The sequence below is a fragment of the Rosa chinensis genome, chromosome 2 (assembly GCF_002994745.2).
Source record: "Rosa chinensis cultivar Old Blush chromosome 2, RchiOBHm-V2, whole genome shotgun sequence".
NCBI classification, from domain to species: domain Eukaryota; kingdom Viridiplantae; phylum Streptophyta; class Magnoliopsida; order Rosales; family Rosaceae; genus Rosa; species Rosa chinensis.
In genome coordinates this window covers 164,325-178,256 of record NC_037089.1, presented here as the reverse complement: position 1 = coordinate 178,256, position 13,932 = coordinate 164,325, and the positions used below count along the sequence as shown (strand labels likewise).

The window sequence follows — 13,932 nt, the reverse complement described above, 5'->3', positions numbered from 1 at the left end:
ATGGCATTTTGGTGGAGGGATGAATGAAGATGCATTGAATTGAATTAGCCAGTGAAGAGAAGATTACAGATTAGAGAAGGTCCACATCACATGCCACATGCCGGTATGCCGCTGCATCATGATGCATCTGACATCCATCTCCCTGGCGGGCCTGTTGTCACATAAAATGCACTACACAATCCGGTCCACTTTATACCATTTGCCCTCACCTCCACTCCATTGTTTTCTCATTATTAATTGCCTATAAATTAAGCATCCTTCTTCCTCTTTTCTTTTTTAAATTTTTAAACAAAATTTAATTGTATATAATTGTTCAGATAATAAATAATATTTTATGTTCGAACAATTTTTATATTAACATACATCTAGATGAGACAATTCGAGTTCTTTCTTCAAGTAAGTATCATTTCTCTAATTCAATTATTAAGGTTTTAGATTATGAATTTTTGGTGTTTGTGGTTCTTTTCGGCACAAGCTTGAATGTTGCCGAAAACCTCCCTATCTGGTGGGGGCGGCCTCACTACTTCCCTACTTGTGACGAGGCTGGCCATTGCAATCTCACCCTTCGTGCTCCACTATCATTGTTGTTTTTCTTCTTTTGGTCGCTCTTATGCACCTGCTTAAAAAAATTAGTCTAAAGGATTTGAGTGTTATCTTGAAAAAGATATTGTTGAATAAGCTATAATTGAATGAAAAAACTCATTAAGGTATGAGTTCTTTGAGTTACGTGTTCAACTATTCTCAGAGGAAAATGAAATTAGATATTAGTATAAATAATCAACATATCACCGGTCAAACAAATAAAGCACTTGAATCCCAAAGCAAGTCAAATAAATTACTTTTGCTGCCTTTGTCTGAATTAGAATACAGTTTAAGTTATTCTTCATGATAAATATCATTTCTCTAACTCAATTACTAAGGTTTTAGAAACTGAATTTGTGGTGTTTGTAGTTCTTTTCGGCACAAGTCTGAAAGTTGTCAGAAACCTCCCCATATGGTGGGGGTACTTGCCTACTTGTGATGAGGCTGGCCATTGCAATATGAGCCTTCGTGCTCCACTATCATTATTGTTATTCTTCTTCTGGTCGCCCTTATGCACCTGCGTAAGAAAATTAGTTCAAAGAATTTGAGTGTTGTCTTGAAAAAGACGTTGTTGAATAAGTTGTAATTAAATGAGAAAACTCTTTAAGAGTTTATGACTTAAAATTTGAATTCTTAGTATGAGTTGTTTGAGTTACGTGTTCAACGATTCAAAGAGAAAAAAAGAAATTAGATATCAGTATAAATAATCAAGACTGCTGATTTCAAATAAATAAAGGACTTGGAGAATCCGAAAGCGGGTCAAATAAATTACTGTGGAGCCTTTGTCTGAATTAGAATACAAGTCTTAAAAGTCTTAAAAGGTAAGATGCCGAAGTTGGGCTTTGTCTAGAGAGAGAGAGAGAAAAGGACGAGGCCAGGGGTGAAGAACCTTGGGGGACACATCCCTGATTTTCCAAAACCAGCAACTTGCATGTCAGCAAACCCCACTTGATTCTGGAATTCACTGAACCAAACCTTATTTCGCTCTCTCTTTCTCTCTCTGGCTGTACATAACATAATAATAATGAATAAAGGATGGTAATTATAATAATACAAATACACTGCAACAACCCGGAAGCTATCAAAATTCATCCCATTCTCCTTCCTCGGATTCATTTTCTCTATCAGTCGCCCACACCTTTCAAATTAAACTTGTGGTGCATTGAACTTTGAACCAACCAAATTCTGAATTCAGATTCCTCTCATGAATTTAATCTGCCATAGGCCGGTGAATAAAGATCATCTTTCGCTCAGAGAAGAAGACAGAGCCTTTAATTTGTGGCTGAAAATCTGAAATGCAACAAGAGCACAAGGAGATCTCTCATTCTTGCTGCCACATTTGGAAATTCTCTTACCAAGATCACCCAAATCAAGCACTAAACAACAACAGGTATCTAACTCTTTGTGGCTTCTCCTAATTCTCTTCTTCAACTTGATCTCAAGTACCCCTAGCTAGCTTTTCTATTATTGATTTGTCTCTAAGAAACAAGAAAAACAGAGACTCTTACTTATGGAATAAAAAAGAAGATCGAGTAGAAATTTGTTAATTGCAGGGCTCGTCCTTCTTGTCTCTCTGTATTTACTTATGTTGGTAATTAGGCTTGTTTCAGGGTAGAAAGCATATATAAGCTTTAAAAAGAAAACTTGCCACCTTCATTTTAGGATTGCTTATCACCGCTGAAGTTGATATCGATCTGAACGGATCGGAGCATGTGTTGTTTGCTGCACCAAACGCATGGATCTAATTTTAGGATGATTTCGCTTTCAAGTTTTGGTTTTGATTGAACTTTTATCTCCAGTTGGCTTTTTGGGGACGGCGTCTCATATATGGTTTGTGCATTGAAGACCGACCTGAGGAATTAGTGACGTTTTCTTTCGATTTGGGGTTTGGATCTGGTTCACGTGTTTTGGAAACTGAGGGAGGTCTTGGAAGCATCAAGAATCAGTTTGATCCATATTTTAGCAAAGGGTTGATATTGATCGAGTCTCTCAGGTTTGGCCAATTGATCACTGATCGCTGTGGGGCATTGCGTATCAGGTTTGTATAAAACCGGCTGTGTTGGTCTGAGTTGGCACTTGTTTGCTGTGATTTTTATTTGGATTTGGGGGGAGCAAAGACATTAATAAATGAAATTTGAAGTTCCTGAAGCTGCAGACGTAAGACTTTCAAAAGGCTTTATTGACTTGCAAGCTCATTGTTCAAGTTGCCTCCATATGGATGTCAAAGCAAGACCCCAAGGGGATGAAGGACATAAAATAGAGCATCAGCAGCATCATCAAAGATCATCTTTGTATCATCGATCACTATCACACGGCAGAGGTAGTGGCAGAAGACTGCTTCCAGCAAGCTACTTTAGCCTCGAGTCGTTGCTTTTGCTTGTATGCCTCACGGCGACTCTGCTGATCCTGCCGTTGATACTTCCACCATTGCCTCCCCCGCCTTTCATGCTGCTGTTGCTTCCCATTGGCATTCTAGCGGTGCTTATGATCTTGGCTTTCATGCCTTCTAATGTGAGGGATTTGACTTATACATACGTGTAAGTAAAGTAAAATGGTGGTTCTTTAGATTATGCACATCTTCTTTAGTACTATTAACGTCTTCTCTTTTGATCATTATACAATTTTTGTAATTCACTTCTCACTAAAATGTTCAATACAACGACACTTCTTTATGATCGAGTCGCTGAAATTCCTGCTTGTAATTCACTTCTCACTATTAGCTCCATGTTAATAAGACATGAATAGATTACATCTTGACAATATCTCAAGACTCCGACACCTCAGATGGTGAAGACTTTCCAGAAATAGGCCGCTGCAAAAACATTTTTAATGCAGGTCTTGTGATGGGTGATTATTTAATTTCCAGACAGGCAGCATTTGATATTTTAATAATACGGGGATATACGGCCTTCCATAGGGAGGATGTGTGCATATTAATTAATATTTTCATTTCGATAATGAAAGTATGAAACATGGATTTCAATACCCGCGTAGTTCATTTGGTTAATTTGTCTATAATGATGAACTCTGCGAATCATTTTTTTTTTTTTTAGGGGAATGAATTGGGGCTAATTTGAGATTGTTGTGACTTTAAAAAAAACTGAATAATCAGCCGTAAATTAAAACAGTTTTGTGTTTGGTAAACAAAAGTTTTACTTTTAAAAGTGTTGTCAGTACATAGAATAATTTAAAAGCGTGTTTTGATCGAAAACATCTTCTAACAGTAACATTTTGGTTGCTTCTAAAATCTACTGTTATCTATAATTTTCAGTTAAATGTGTCTTTTATTTATTTACCAAACACAATAAAATCTAAAATTTTAGACAAGAACTGATTTTTTAAAAGCGAAACAATCACAAGCAGAACTTTAAATTCTTAGATCTAGGAATTACTATCATACTATGATCTCCAAACTAAAGAGAAAAAAAGTAAAAAAATAAAATAAAAAGGATAATCACTATAATCAAGTTTCAGAGCTTTCCTCCACAAACATCACTGCAAAACTTTAGTCATGTTAGAAACGTTTTAATCAGGCCGCCTTCTTTATCAGCTGTGCCTTGGCTTTGGCGTTGGCTTCTGGCCTTGCTGACGCACAATGAGTGCAGTCAGACAGGATTTTGTTTTCTTATGCTTGTCTGGCGCTCAGAGGCTGGGGTCGGGGATATGTGTTTCTCTTCTCCCTTAGTTGCAAGGGGAGACTGCATTAGGGGTAGATCTAAGCCTGATAGATGGGTGGATCCACGACGATGGGCTTGGGCAAGCAGTTGAGGCACCTCAGGTTGGTGGTGGGTGGAAGGAGATTGATGATCTTTTTAGTTTGATAGATAAATCTGCTGTCTGATCCCGAATCAGACAATATAGGTTTAGGGGTGCGATATCCTTATTGGTCCGATAGGGGTGAGGGTTCAACATCGGAGGTGGTGTGGTGGCGCTACGGTGGTGTTAATGCTAGTGCGACCTTGTGCTGAGGGAGGGCATAGACTCCTCATTATCTGGGCCTATTGGGCCAAGTCATTGCATTTGGGTCCCATGTGGGCTTGTGCTATTATTTTTTTCATTCTCGTTAGTTTATTTGTTATTTCCAATAAGTCCCTATCAAAGTATGGTAGGTAATAGTGAGCTTCGTCTCTGTCTGCACACTCAGTGTGCCTTGTCTAGCATAGTGAGACGGCTATCTGTTTTAAAATATAAACAACTTTCTAATGGCAGGATGAAACAGAGTGTCGCCGGATTAGATTCCGTTTAGCAACATATTAGGAAAGCTGTGTTATTTGTTTTGATGTTTCTCCCTAGTAGATTTATGTTTCCGTTATGTCACCGCTTTGTCAAAGAAAATAGAGTAGCAAGTTGAACACTCTTTGCTAACTGGTGCATGTTAGAATACATTACTTATTATAATCTGAGATTCAGGCTCTATGTCTCCCCCTTGTGTTCTATAGTTTCATTAATCAAGATTTGAGGGCAGCCACACCGGCCTTCCTTAAAAAAAAAAGGGTTTAATCATTCAAAATTGCAATATCATTACATACACACACAAATCGTGAGATGTATAATTTTGACTACCAATTTATTTATTATTAAGTGAGGGCATTCTTAAAAAAGTATGAAGAGTGGATGAAGTACTGTTGAAATAAAGCACCAACATGCGGTTTTTTCAGTTAATATAGGTGTGCTTGTGGTTAAGCCCCAATCCAAATTCGAGCCCCACTAGCAGTTCTGTGTTAGGTCAGGCGATCCGTAAATCTCCTACGGAAATCCATATCTAGAGGCTGTGGTACAAGTACGTATCCCACATCAGTCCTTCATAGTTGAGATTATAAATTTGTCCTGCCGCGGATGTGTAGGATAACCTTCCTCTCTCTCTCTCTCTCTCAAGTTTTTTTTTTAACCAAAAAATAATAATAATAATACAAACTACAGTGTGTGTGACAAAGAAGGTCTTGGGTCAGACAAGAATGAGTGCCCATTTTTATTGTATGATGGGGCAGCATTCCAATTGAAGATTGAACTTGGGGCCCACTGTCCTTGGAATCCTGCCATAACTAATTGGAGATTAACAGGAAAACAAAGAGGGGCTGACATAGTGAATACATATGATAAGATCATAAGAGTAGTCAGGATATACAGACCATGATATTTCAACTGTTTAGTTGATACTGCAATGATAGATCAACACGCACTCCAGAATCGTAGAATATGTTCATGTAGACGAGAATATGTTCATGTAGACGTGCAGTAATCTAATTGCATATACGGAAAATTGGCAAATCTCAGCTTTGTCACCTGACCCCGCTTAACATGTTATTATCCATTACATATGCCAGATATTGACGGAAAATACAGAAGCGAAAACCAAAACATTGGGGAGAAATCTTGCTACACAATGCTCGGCGGTTCAAGTAAAAACGGAGGAAGATGGTGCTCCAGAAAAGCCAAGAGCTCTCTGCACTGGCTCACCCCTTCTAAGACCCCACCACCAAGCGCTCTCACAGCTTCAATAAGCTGCCCTCTCAGCCTTTGTGACAACAAACAGCCACCTGCCTTAACACACTCCCTATACAGTGGCAGGTAAGCAATTGTTATCCTCAGTGGGGATGGAAGATCTCTTAAGCAAATAGGAGATCCACCCCACTTTAAAATCCTCACGAGGTTCAGGTAATGTTCTTGTTCTTGTCTTCTTCCTTCCAAGAAGGCTTCCTCAGACCAGTGCTCTCTAAGAAAAGCTCTTAGCTCATGAGCTACTCCCTCGTCATCAGACCGAGCAATATTGTCAGCAACAGCATAAGTAGCTGCAGGGTCTCCTAAGAAGTCAGAATGGAGAAGAAATGCAACACCATCAAGAGACCCACCACTTCGTTCACCAGCAGCCTTCAGAATTTCAATGCTTAGTGCTGCAAGAACATGATGAGGAACATGAGGAAGGAGATAGGCAGCAATATCAACTTGGCTGCTAGATGTTGCAGCTGTCAGAGCAAGGCACAGCTCCATGTCTCGGCAACCCCTTTTCACAAACCACTCAACAACCTGCATACAGCCCCTCTCTGCAGCTCTCATCAGAGGGCCCAAGAAGGCTATGGCATTACCCTCTTCCACAAGACATTCCATAGTACCAATTTTGCAGTAGTGAGATGCAAAACCCAACGCCAGGTCAACATCAACATCCAAACTGTTCCGTTGGGCAATCTACCAAAACAAAACCCAGATAACAAACAGATATGAGACAAAAGATGCCACTAATAATATGTCATAAAGCAAATTTTCAACAAAGATCTTCTTATCAAATTCCCCAAGATTTGATACATATGCATTTCATAGTATCAAATCCATTTCAACATAATGCGAGCAACAATAAAATTATGTGTTTGTGGATGAATATTTCAATCTTCCAGATCTACAGAAATATTGGTAGAAATACAAAAGGAAAATAATAAACCTGGACTTGTTAATAAAATCTAGGCAATGTTAAAACAAACAATAAGGCATAGATATGTAAGGGAAAAACAGTACGCACCACTAACCCATACAACAAAGTGAACAATAATGAATATAGGCATTCATATATTGACTATAGGAAAACAGCCATTTATATGATAATTATAGAATCTAATATTATCATCTAATTAAGGTTTATACTAGGCACTGAATAAGTTCTATTAGAGAGTGGACATGAATAAGCATATTTCATTGGTTACAGAAAAACTGTAATGTTTAGCAACAAATGTGTTTCTACTTGGAAAAAAAAAAAAATATATATATATATATATATAACTATACATATACATATACATAAATATATAACTTCATTCATAAGAGAAATAAAGAACTTTTGTTTCTACTTGCCTTTGACATTCTAATTCTCTCTTGTTCTGATTAAGAGTCAGAAAAATCACTAACAATTCATTATATTACACTAAGAAACCACTTCAAGAGAAATGACCTTAACCCATATATAATGGAGATTAAGGGAAAGAAGCTGATAAAGTGTCTAGATCACAAAGTTTTTAAAGACCTTTTGTCATCAGACTGCGCAAAACAAAAGGAAACACCTAGGATTGCTAATCTAGACTATGCCTTTATTCAGCTTCAAGCGAAAAAAGATTCTGCAATGAACCCTTACTGACCTGAGGTTCCTAGGGTTCTTACTTCCATTTTTAGCTTGTGTGGCATTGGCATTCTCATAAACTAGCTCATGATAATGCCAACCTTTTCTCTAAGGTCACCAGATGGTGTGTTATGGTGATATACTTTACAGCCTTTTAGGTTCAAAAGACTAATATGACAACCATAACATCAAAGTGCTAGAGGAAAAAGTAATATCCAAAAGCAAGGGCAACTTGGTATATCATGGTGTTTAGATGAAATACTAATATCACCTGCAATAAGATGCGCACAAGCTCTGTACTCCCAAAACGAGAGGCTTCAAGGAAACACTGATTAACATTGTCTGCACCCCCCTCCACCAGCATACCCAGCAGACCTTGAATTGCAGTTGCTGATATCCCAGATGCCCAGCCAGGATAGAACGAAGTAGAGAAGAGAGTTAGGGGAAAGCAAGCAGCATCAAAGGCCTCCGTGAAGTCTTTCCCAGATAGCTGGTTACCAGCAATATCTAGGAATATCTTAAATGCAGATAACTGGAGTTGAATTTCAACACCTGAACTGTTATTAACTCTATCTTTATTACCCTGACAACGAGAATGGAAGCCTATACATTTCAGAGCCCATTCGGTAAACTTTTGAACCTTGGCCCCAGCTTCTGCCTTTAAGACCTCATCTCCATTGCATTCCTGGAGACGCTCATGCAGCCTATCAAAACAAAAGGCAGAAATTAAGCAAAATGGTAGGTCATTGAAAGGATCAAGAGAAAGATTGGCGTTACACCATAAATAATTCCATGATATACTCTTACTTCAAGGAAATAAATAAGATGAAAAACGACGTTTACAAGGATTAACATTTGTAGGGCTAACTATACAGAGGTTTTCAACATGATTATCCAGATTTTTGCTTATAGAAGGGAACTGTAAATTTGGTTGCTGAGGTCCTATCATTACAAAAGATATCAACACATAGTTTCAAGTACCTCATTAACTACAGTTTTGCAGGATTTGTAACAGAGAGATGCTAAAAGTGGAATTTAATCTTCTCATAAAATTGCTACACTTGAGGTTGTTACCTTTGGGCCATTAGAGTGACTGTATCTGCAAGGCTCATTGTTCGGCTCTGACAAGCAGAAACACATGAAGCAAGAAATGAAGTCCTCAAGGCAGCTCTTGTAAAGTCATATGCACCATTGACAATGATTTTCTTAATCAACCCCGTTATCCCATAAAGCTCCTGTTGTGTGGTCAAAAACCAAATTGAATCCAGAGTAGTGCACAAAGCATCATTCAGAGTTTGTGGATCGGCTAACAGGATCAGACTCTCTGCAAGTTCCCAATCATGGGAACTCACGGCGCTCTGAAACAAGCGGCCCAATTCAATCCTATCTTGTCTACTGAGCTTTTTCTCTTGCCCAGGTTTCTCCTTCTTCTCCGGGTTGGAATCCATCATGGCAACTCGAGATTTGAGTTTCTTGGTACTGCAACTACAGGTAGTGGACATTCTGGACTCTTTCCTTAAAAAGGGGGGTCCTTCTCTAGAAAATACCACATTACTTGCTTCCGCTTTGTCTGATGTAAAACCTTCAAGTCCATTCGTTGCACCATCAATCCCAATCTCTTGGGCTTCCATATCGATATATACGGGGTCTTCGGAGTTAGTCTCGTCCGCCCCCACAATCAAACCACCGTTGCCCTCAACAGATACCATCGTCTCACCTTCTTCTATACACTATGCTATGCCTATGCCTATGCCACTCCTCTCTTCCCCTATTTACTTTGTTTTAGTACAAAAATTAAAAGATAACAGAATAAACGAATAACCCTGTAATCGAGCTAAACATACCTAGAAAAATTATTAGAATTCCAACAAATACCAACCGGTAAATGCACAACTGGAAGCTCAACCTCCCCTCCCTAAATTCCTCTCGATTTCCTGTACATGGTGGGGGTATTGCGCAACGATCGAAAACAAGCAGACCGGAGAACCCTTGACAAGTTCAAATCCACCGATCGTAATCAAATGTCAAGTTACACTGGAAAACCCTTGAAATCCTCCTTCTAGCGAATCCAAAGGGATTCCAGCAACATATACCAGGGATCGAGGACCAACCCTACAACACCCACAACCTCTTTTATCAACAATTCACAAATTCTCTATACAACTATCTATAATCCGAACGGAATCTGTTAGAGATGTGAGGAAAATAGAGAGAGGAAAGGAAACAGCGGGCGTATGGACAGTGAGTGCTTAAATAGTAAGAATCATAAGAGAGGCGAGGAGTAAAATGAAAAATGAAAAGATATGGAAATGAAAAAATAGGTGGTCGCTACCTCTGATTAATTGTGGTGGAGGAGAAGTTCTCTCATCCGAGAGCAATATACCCTGTGTGATTTTTATTCATTCTCTTCACTTTTCTTCTTCTCTTTTTTTTTTTTCTTTTTGTCTGAAAACACCTATTTTGGTGTTTTCGTTTTCGTAATTATTGACATTGTCCAATAGTGTATCTCAACGCATTTTTATTTCTTCCTTTCTTTTTTGATTGGTATTTCTATTTTTTTTATGAGAGGAATCTGCATAATTTTCTTTTGTTCTTTTCATATTTTACTAGCTACATAGGCTGCGCGACGTTGCACTTTTAATTTTTTCCTTAATTTAAAACGTAATAGATAATCTTCGTATGTATTTGAATAAATTCATAAATTATTATTATACGCATAGAGTCAAAATGAGATCATTGAACAGATGATTGCTGGGTAACTATTATACATCAACAGTTTTTCTTAATACAAAAGAAGAAGAAAAAACTACAGATCAAACAAGAGTTCTTTGGCCATCTCAACTTCAACAATTTTGGCATCACATTTCATAAATATCATAAGTCAAAATTAGGATACAACACAATAGAGGGCAGTGCTTTATACAACCGATGTTTTAAACAATCATTTCTCATTCTAGCCAAGAGCCAAACATATAGAACAACAATTTCATAAAACCTAAAACTCATCACTTCTTCAAGAGTTCCTTGGTAGAGCTTGTGGCATAAAATTTTGTGGCTTGAACCACTTCAACCAAGGTAGCATGAAGAGGGCCCTCGAGGGCTAGAGATGACACATGTTGGTTGTTGAATTTGTGGAACCGAAAGAGCATCATAAATTCAAGGGCAAAATGGTCCTCTCACTATTCATTCAACAGTACCACCCTTCATTTGGCTTTAGTGTGTACTAGAAACGGTGTCCGCGCTTTGCCGCGGAATTTGTTCTTGTGAACAAATTATAACCATGAAATGCATAATTGAAAATAACTTTATTCTACTGAAATAGCATTGAAGATTTACTTATATGTAATGCAGGCTTCATTCAAAAATACATAGATACTCAAATTACTTACATTTCAGTCATTAAGTTCAAACCATGGAGGGCTTTCCTTACATTTTTCATTCCAGTCGAAGTCTATTTAAAATTAGGTTAACCTAGTTAAACTTGTTGCAGGAGTATATTTAAATATGTAGCTGCTCCAGTTGTACCAGTACAAAAAGGGTAGATGCTCTAGTTGTAACTGTACAGAGTAGGTTAGCGTGGCGAAAGTTGCTGTGAGCCCCGGAAAAGTTTATCGAGCTTAAATGAAATAGTTCGCTAATTGACTTATCGAGTTCGATAAAAGTTACAGTACTCGAGAATATTTTCAGGAAATTCGTGAAGTGAAATCTTCAATTTAGAAGTTGGATAATGAAGTACACGTCACAACGAGTTCGTGGAAATTTTCAGAGAATTTTTCGGTGACCCGAACTAATTTTTTTACTATTTTTTTCAGAAGTTGAGGAATTTTAGAAATTAAATTAAGAAATTAGGAAACAGATGGCGCGATCCTAGCCATCCACCGACTCCACCTCTTGATCCCAGCCATTCATCCTTAATTGGGTCAGTCTATTTATCTATGTGTGCTCTGTAGGGAGATCCAGAAGGATCGAGAGAGAGGAGAGATCAGAGTTCTCCCTCTGACCCGAAACAGCAACCAGCAACAGAGTCCGACCGGCGCTACTTCGTCCGACCACCGATCGACGACGGACGACCACTATCTTCTTCGTCTCTGCGTCGCCTACATCCTTGTAGCTCCTGATCGTCCATGCACTGAATGGAGAAGAAAACCCGACGACGAGAAGCCCGAGTCTTTACCGCCAACCTCTGCAAATTCCGGCGATTACGGCCACCGTTTGGGCCACCAATGGTACAAAACCTTACTTCCTCGTCATGTTATACATGTTTCTGCAATTTGTTTTCCATTTGGATCGAGTTTTGATGGTTTTGGTTTCTGGTTGTTTCTGCCTCCGTCGCGTTTTCTTGCTGTCGGCGACTTCTCCGGCCTTCTGGGCTTCGTTTCTCGTTCGATTTCAAGTCTAGGAGACGTATTGTGAAGCCTTCTAGGCTGTAGCACGAGGAACCCTCGATTCATCCCCTTTCCATTCCCGGCAGTGCGTTGGGCTCGATTGCAGAAGACTTCCGAAGGTATAATTCGACTTCTTGAGTGGGAGTTTGATTCTTGTTGTGTAAATCAGAATCTGTTGCTGGTATTGAAACTTTGGAATCGATTGTTTGTGTGTGAGAGGAACTGTGGAGTTGTGGTGGAGTTCGGGTTTGTCTGGTTTGGGTGTTTAGCTTGTTAAGTTGTTGTAGTTAGCAAGCTGGAACACATTTTGACTTGTTAGTGGTTGCTTGGTTGAATGGGTATTGTGTTGCATGGTTGATTTGTGGCTGTTGTGAAAATAATTTGTGTATAGGTTGTGGAATAATCGAAAAATGGTCAAGTTATAAAGCTTGGGTGTCCATAGTAAATTCCGTAGAGTTACTATGCGGCTAAACAGTTAAGTAAATTCGAGATCTTTCGTTAGTGACGTCGTCACTGGTTTGCTTGTGTATTTCGTGGTTTGATAATAAGTAAGGAAAGAAATTAATGTTTATACATGTATTGGGTGGCCTTGGTAATCGGGTACACTCAATATATGTTTGGTTGATAACGTAACTTCAAGTCAATGCTCGATAATTTAGGTAATTATCAAGTCTACCTCGATTGGTCAAACATGGTCAAATGGTCAAGGTGGTCAACCCTTGGTCAACTCCTGGTCAAACCAGGAAAAGTTGGTTTAGACGATTTATAAATCGTCGAGATTTCGTTTAATTGTTCAAAAGATATTGACTATCGAAATGTCGGAATTTAGGATTCCAGTTACCCGAGGAACAGAAGGTGCGCGACTCTCGGAGTACGTGAGAGAAAGCATCGGAATCCAGGTAGGGATTCAGGACTCCCCTCGGTTAGTTGCTTTCTTATATCTTGTGTTAAAATGATGCATGATGGAGGGGTACGGTTTGGTTATGTTAAAATGCAATGCATACTAACCAAATTGTGAGAGATGTGATGGCTTGAGAGCGAAAGGGGCACTGACTTCCTTGGGTTCGATCCCCTAAACCTCCAGAGGGTTAGCTATACCGGTCGTCCGAGTATCTGCAATCACGGACTCGGTACGTGTGTGTAGCTAGGTAGTGGACATTCTCGCTACGCTTACCTGGTGATAAATAAATTTGAGGTAAGGTCGTGCAGTGGGTCTATGGGACCGGCCATCAGGTAACACTTGGATTTGGCGCCGTGTTTATTCAAGCATCATGCATCGGTTTTCACGTTGAAAAATATTAAAGTTTGTCGTTCATTTTTTTTAAATACTTGGTTTAAGCCTATTTTCATACTGGAGCTCCAAAATCTATTTATTGGTTTCATGCCTAGTCGAGTTAGAGTTCCTGTTGAGCAGCGAGGACGAAAGCTCACCCCTACAACAGTATGATTGCAGGTACTGTGCACTGGTGACGGGACATTAGCGGACGGAGCTGGGTGTGCATAACAAGTTCGGTAAACCCTTGTCTGGAGTTGTGCTAACTTTTATTTCTCAAACTTCGTGCTTCGGAGCTTGTTGTTATCTAGCCTCAGGTTAAACTCAGTTGGATTCTCTTTCATTGAAATCCGTACCCAGTGTACGTCCTTATTCAAGTTCTGAACAAACAAAATAGTTGCTAGCAATTCAAGTTTTCACCTCAAAAATATTTGTAGCTTCCGCTGTGTTTTACAAAAAGTTTTTCAAACAAAATGCCTAGCGGTTCTCTAGGATATAAATCGAGCGTTCGGTTTATGTTTTAGAGATTCGCGGCACTGTGACGTGCTTAAGCTGGTGAGGTGCAGCTTGGGGCGTTACAGTTGCCGCTG

At 39.1% G+C, this 13,932-nt stretch overlaps 1 protein-coding gene and 1 long non-coding RNA gene across 5 annotated transcripts; one reads left to right on the top strand and one right to left on the bottom strand.

Annotated features, from left to right (window-relative positions):
• Nucleotides 1-5,787: 5,787 nt before the first annotated feature.
• LOC112186721 (ankyrin repeat protein SKIP35) lies at nt 5,788-10,155 on the bottom strand. The gene is made up of 4 exons (XM_024325220.2): nt 10,017-10,155; nt 8,759-9,796; nt 7,956-8,388; nt 5,788-6,765 (listed from the first exon to the last, which is right to left on the bottom strand). Exons 2-4 carry the CDS (start codon nt 9,391-9,393, stop codon nt 5,959-5,961), a joined length of 1,875 nt encoding a protein of 624 aa, XP_024180988.1. The 5' UTR covers nt 9,394-9,796; nt 10,017-10,155; the 3' UTR covers nt 5,788-5,958.
• Nucleotides 10,156-11,463: 1,308 nt separating this feature from the next.
• Nucleotides 11,464-13,691, top strand: LOC112185473. 4 transcript variants are annotated; one of them, XR_005805892.1, is made up of 3 exons: nt 11,464-12,188; nt 12,899-13,302; nt 13,512-13,691. It is a non-coding gene; the product is annotated as an uncharacterized LOC112185473 (long non-coding RNA). The 4 variants fall into 4 exon arrangements; XR_005805894.1 differs by lacking the exon at nt 13,512-13,691 and having other exon boundaries at nt 11,499-12,188; nt 12,899-12,968; nt 13,154-13,505; XR_005805893.1 differs by lacking the exon at nt 13,512-13,691 and having other exon boundaries at nt 11,499-12,188; nt 12,899-12,968; nt 13,089-13,505.
• The last annotated feature ends 241 nt before the right edge of the window (nt 13,692-13,932 follow it).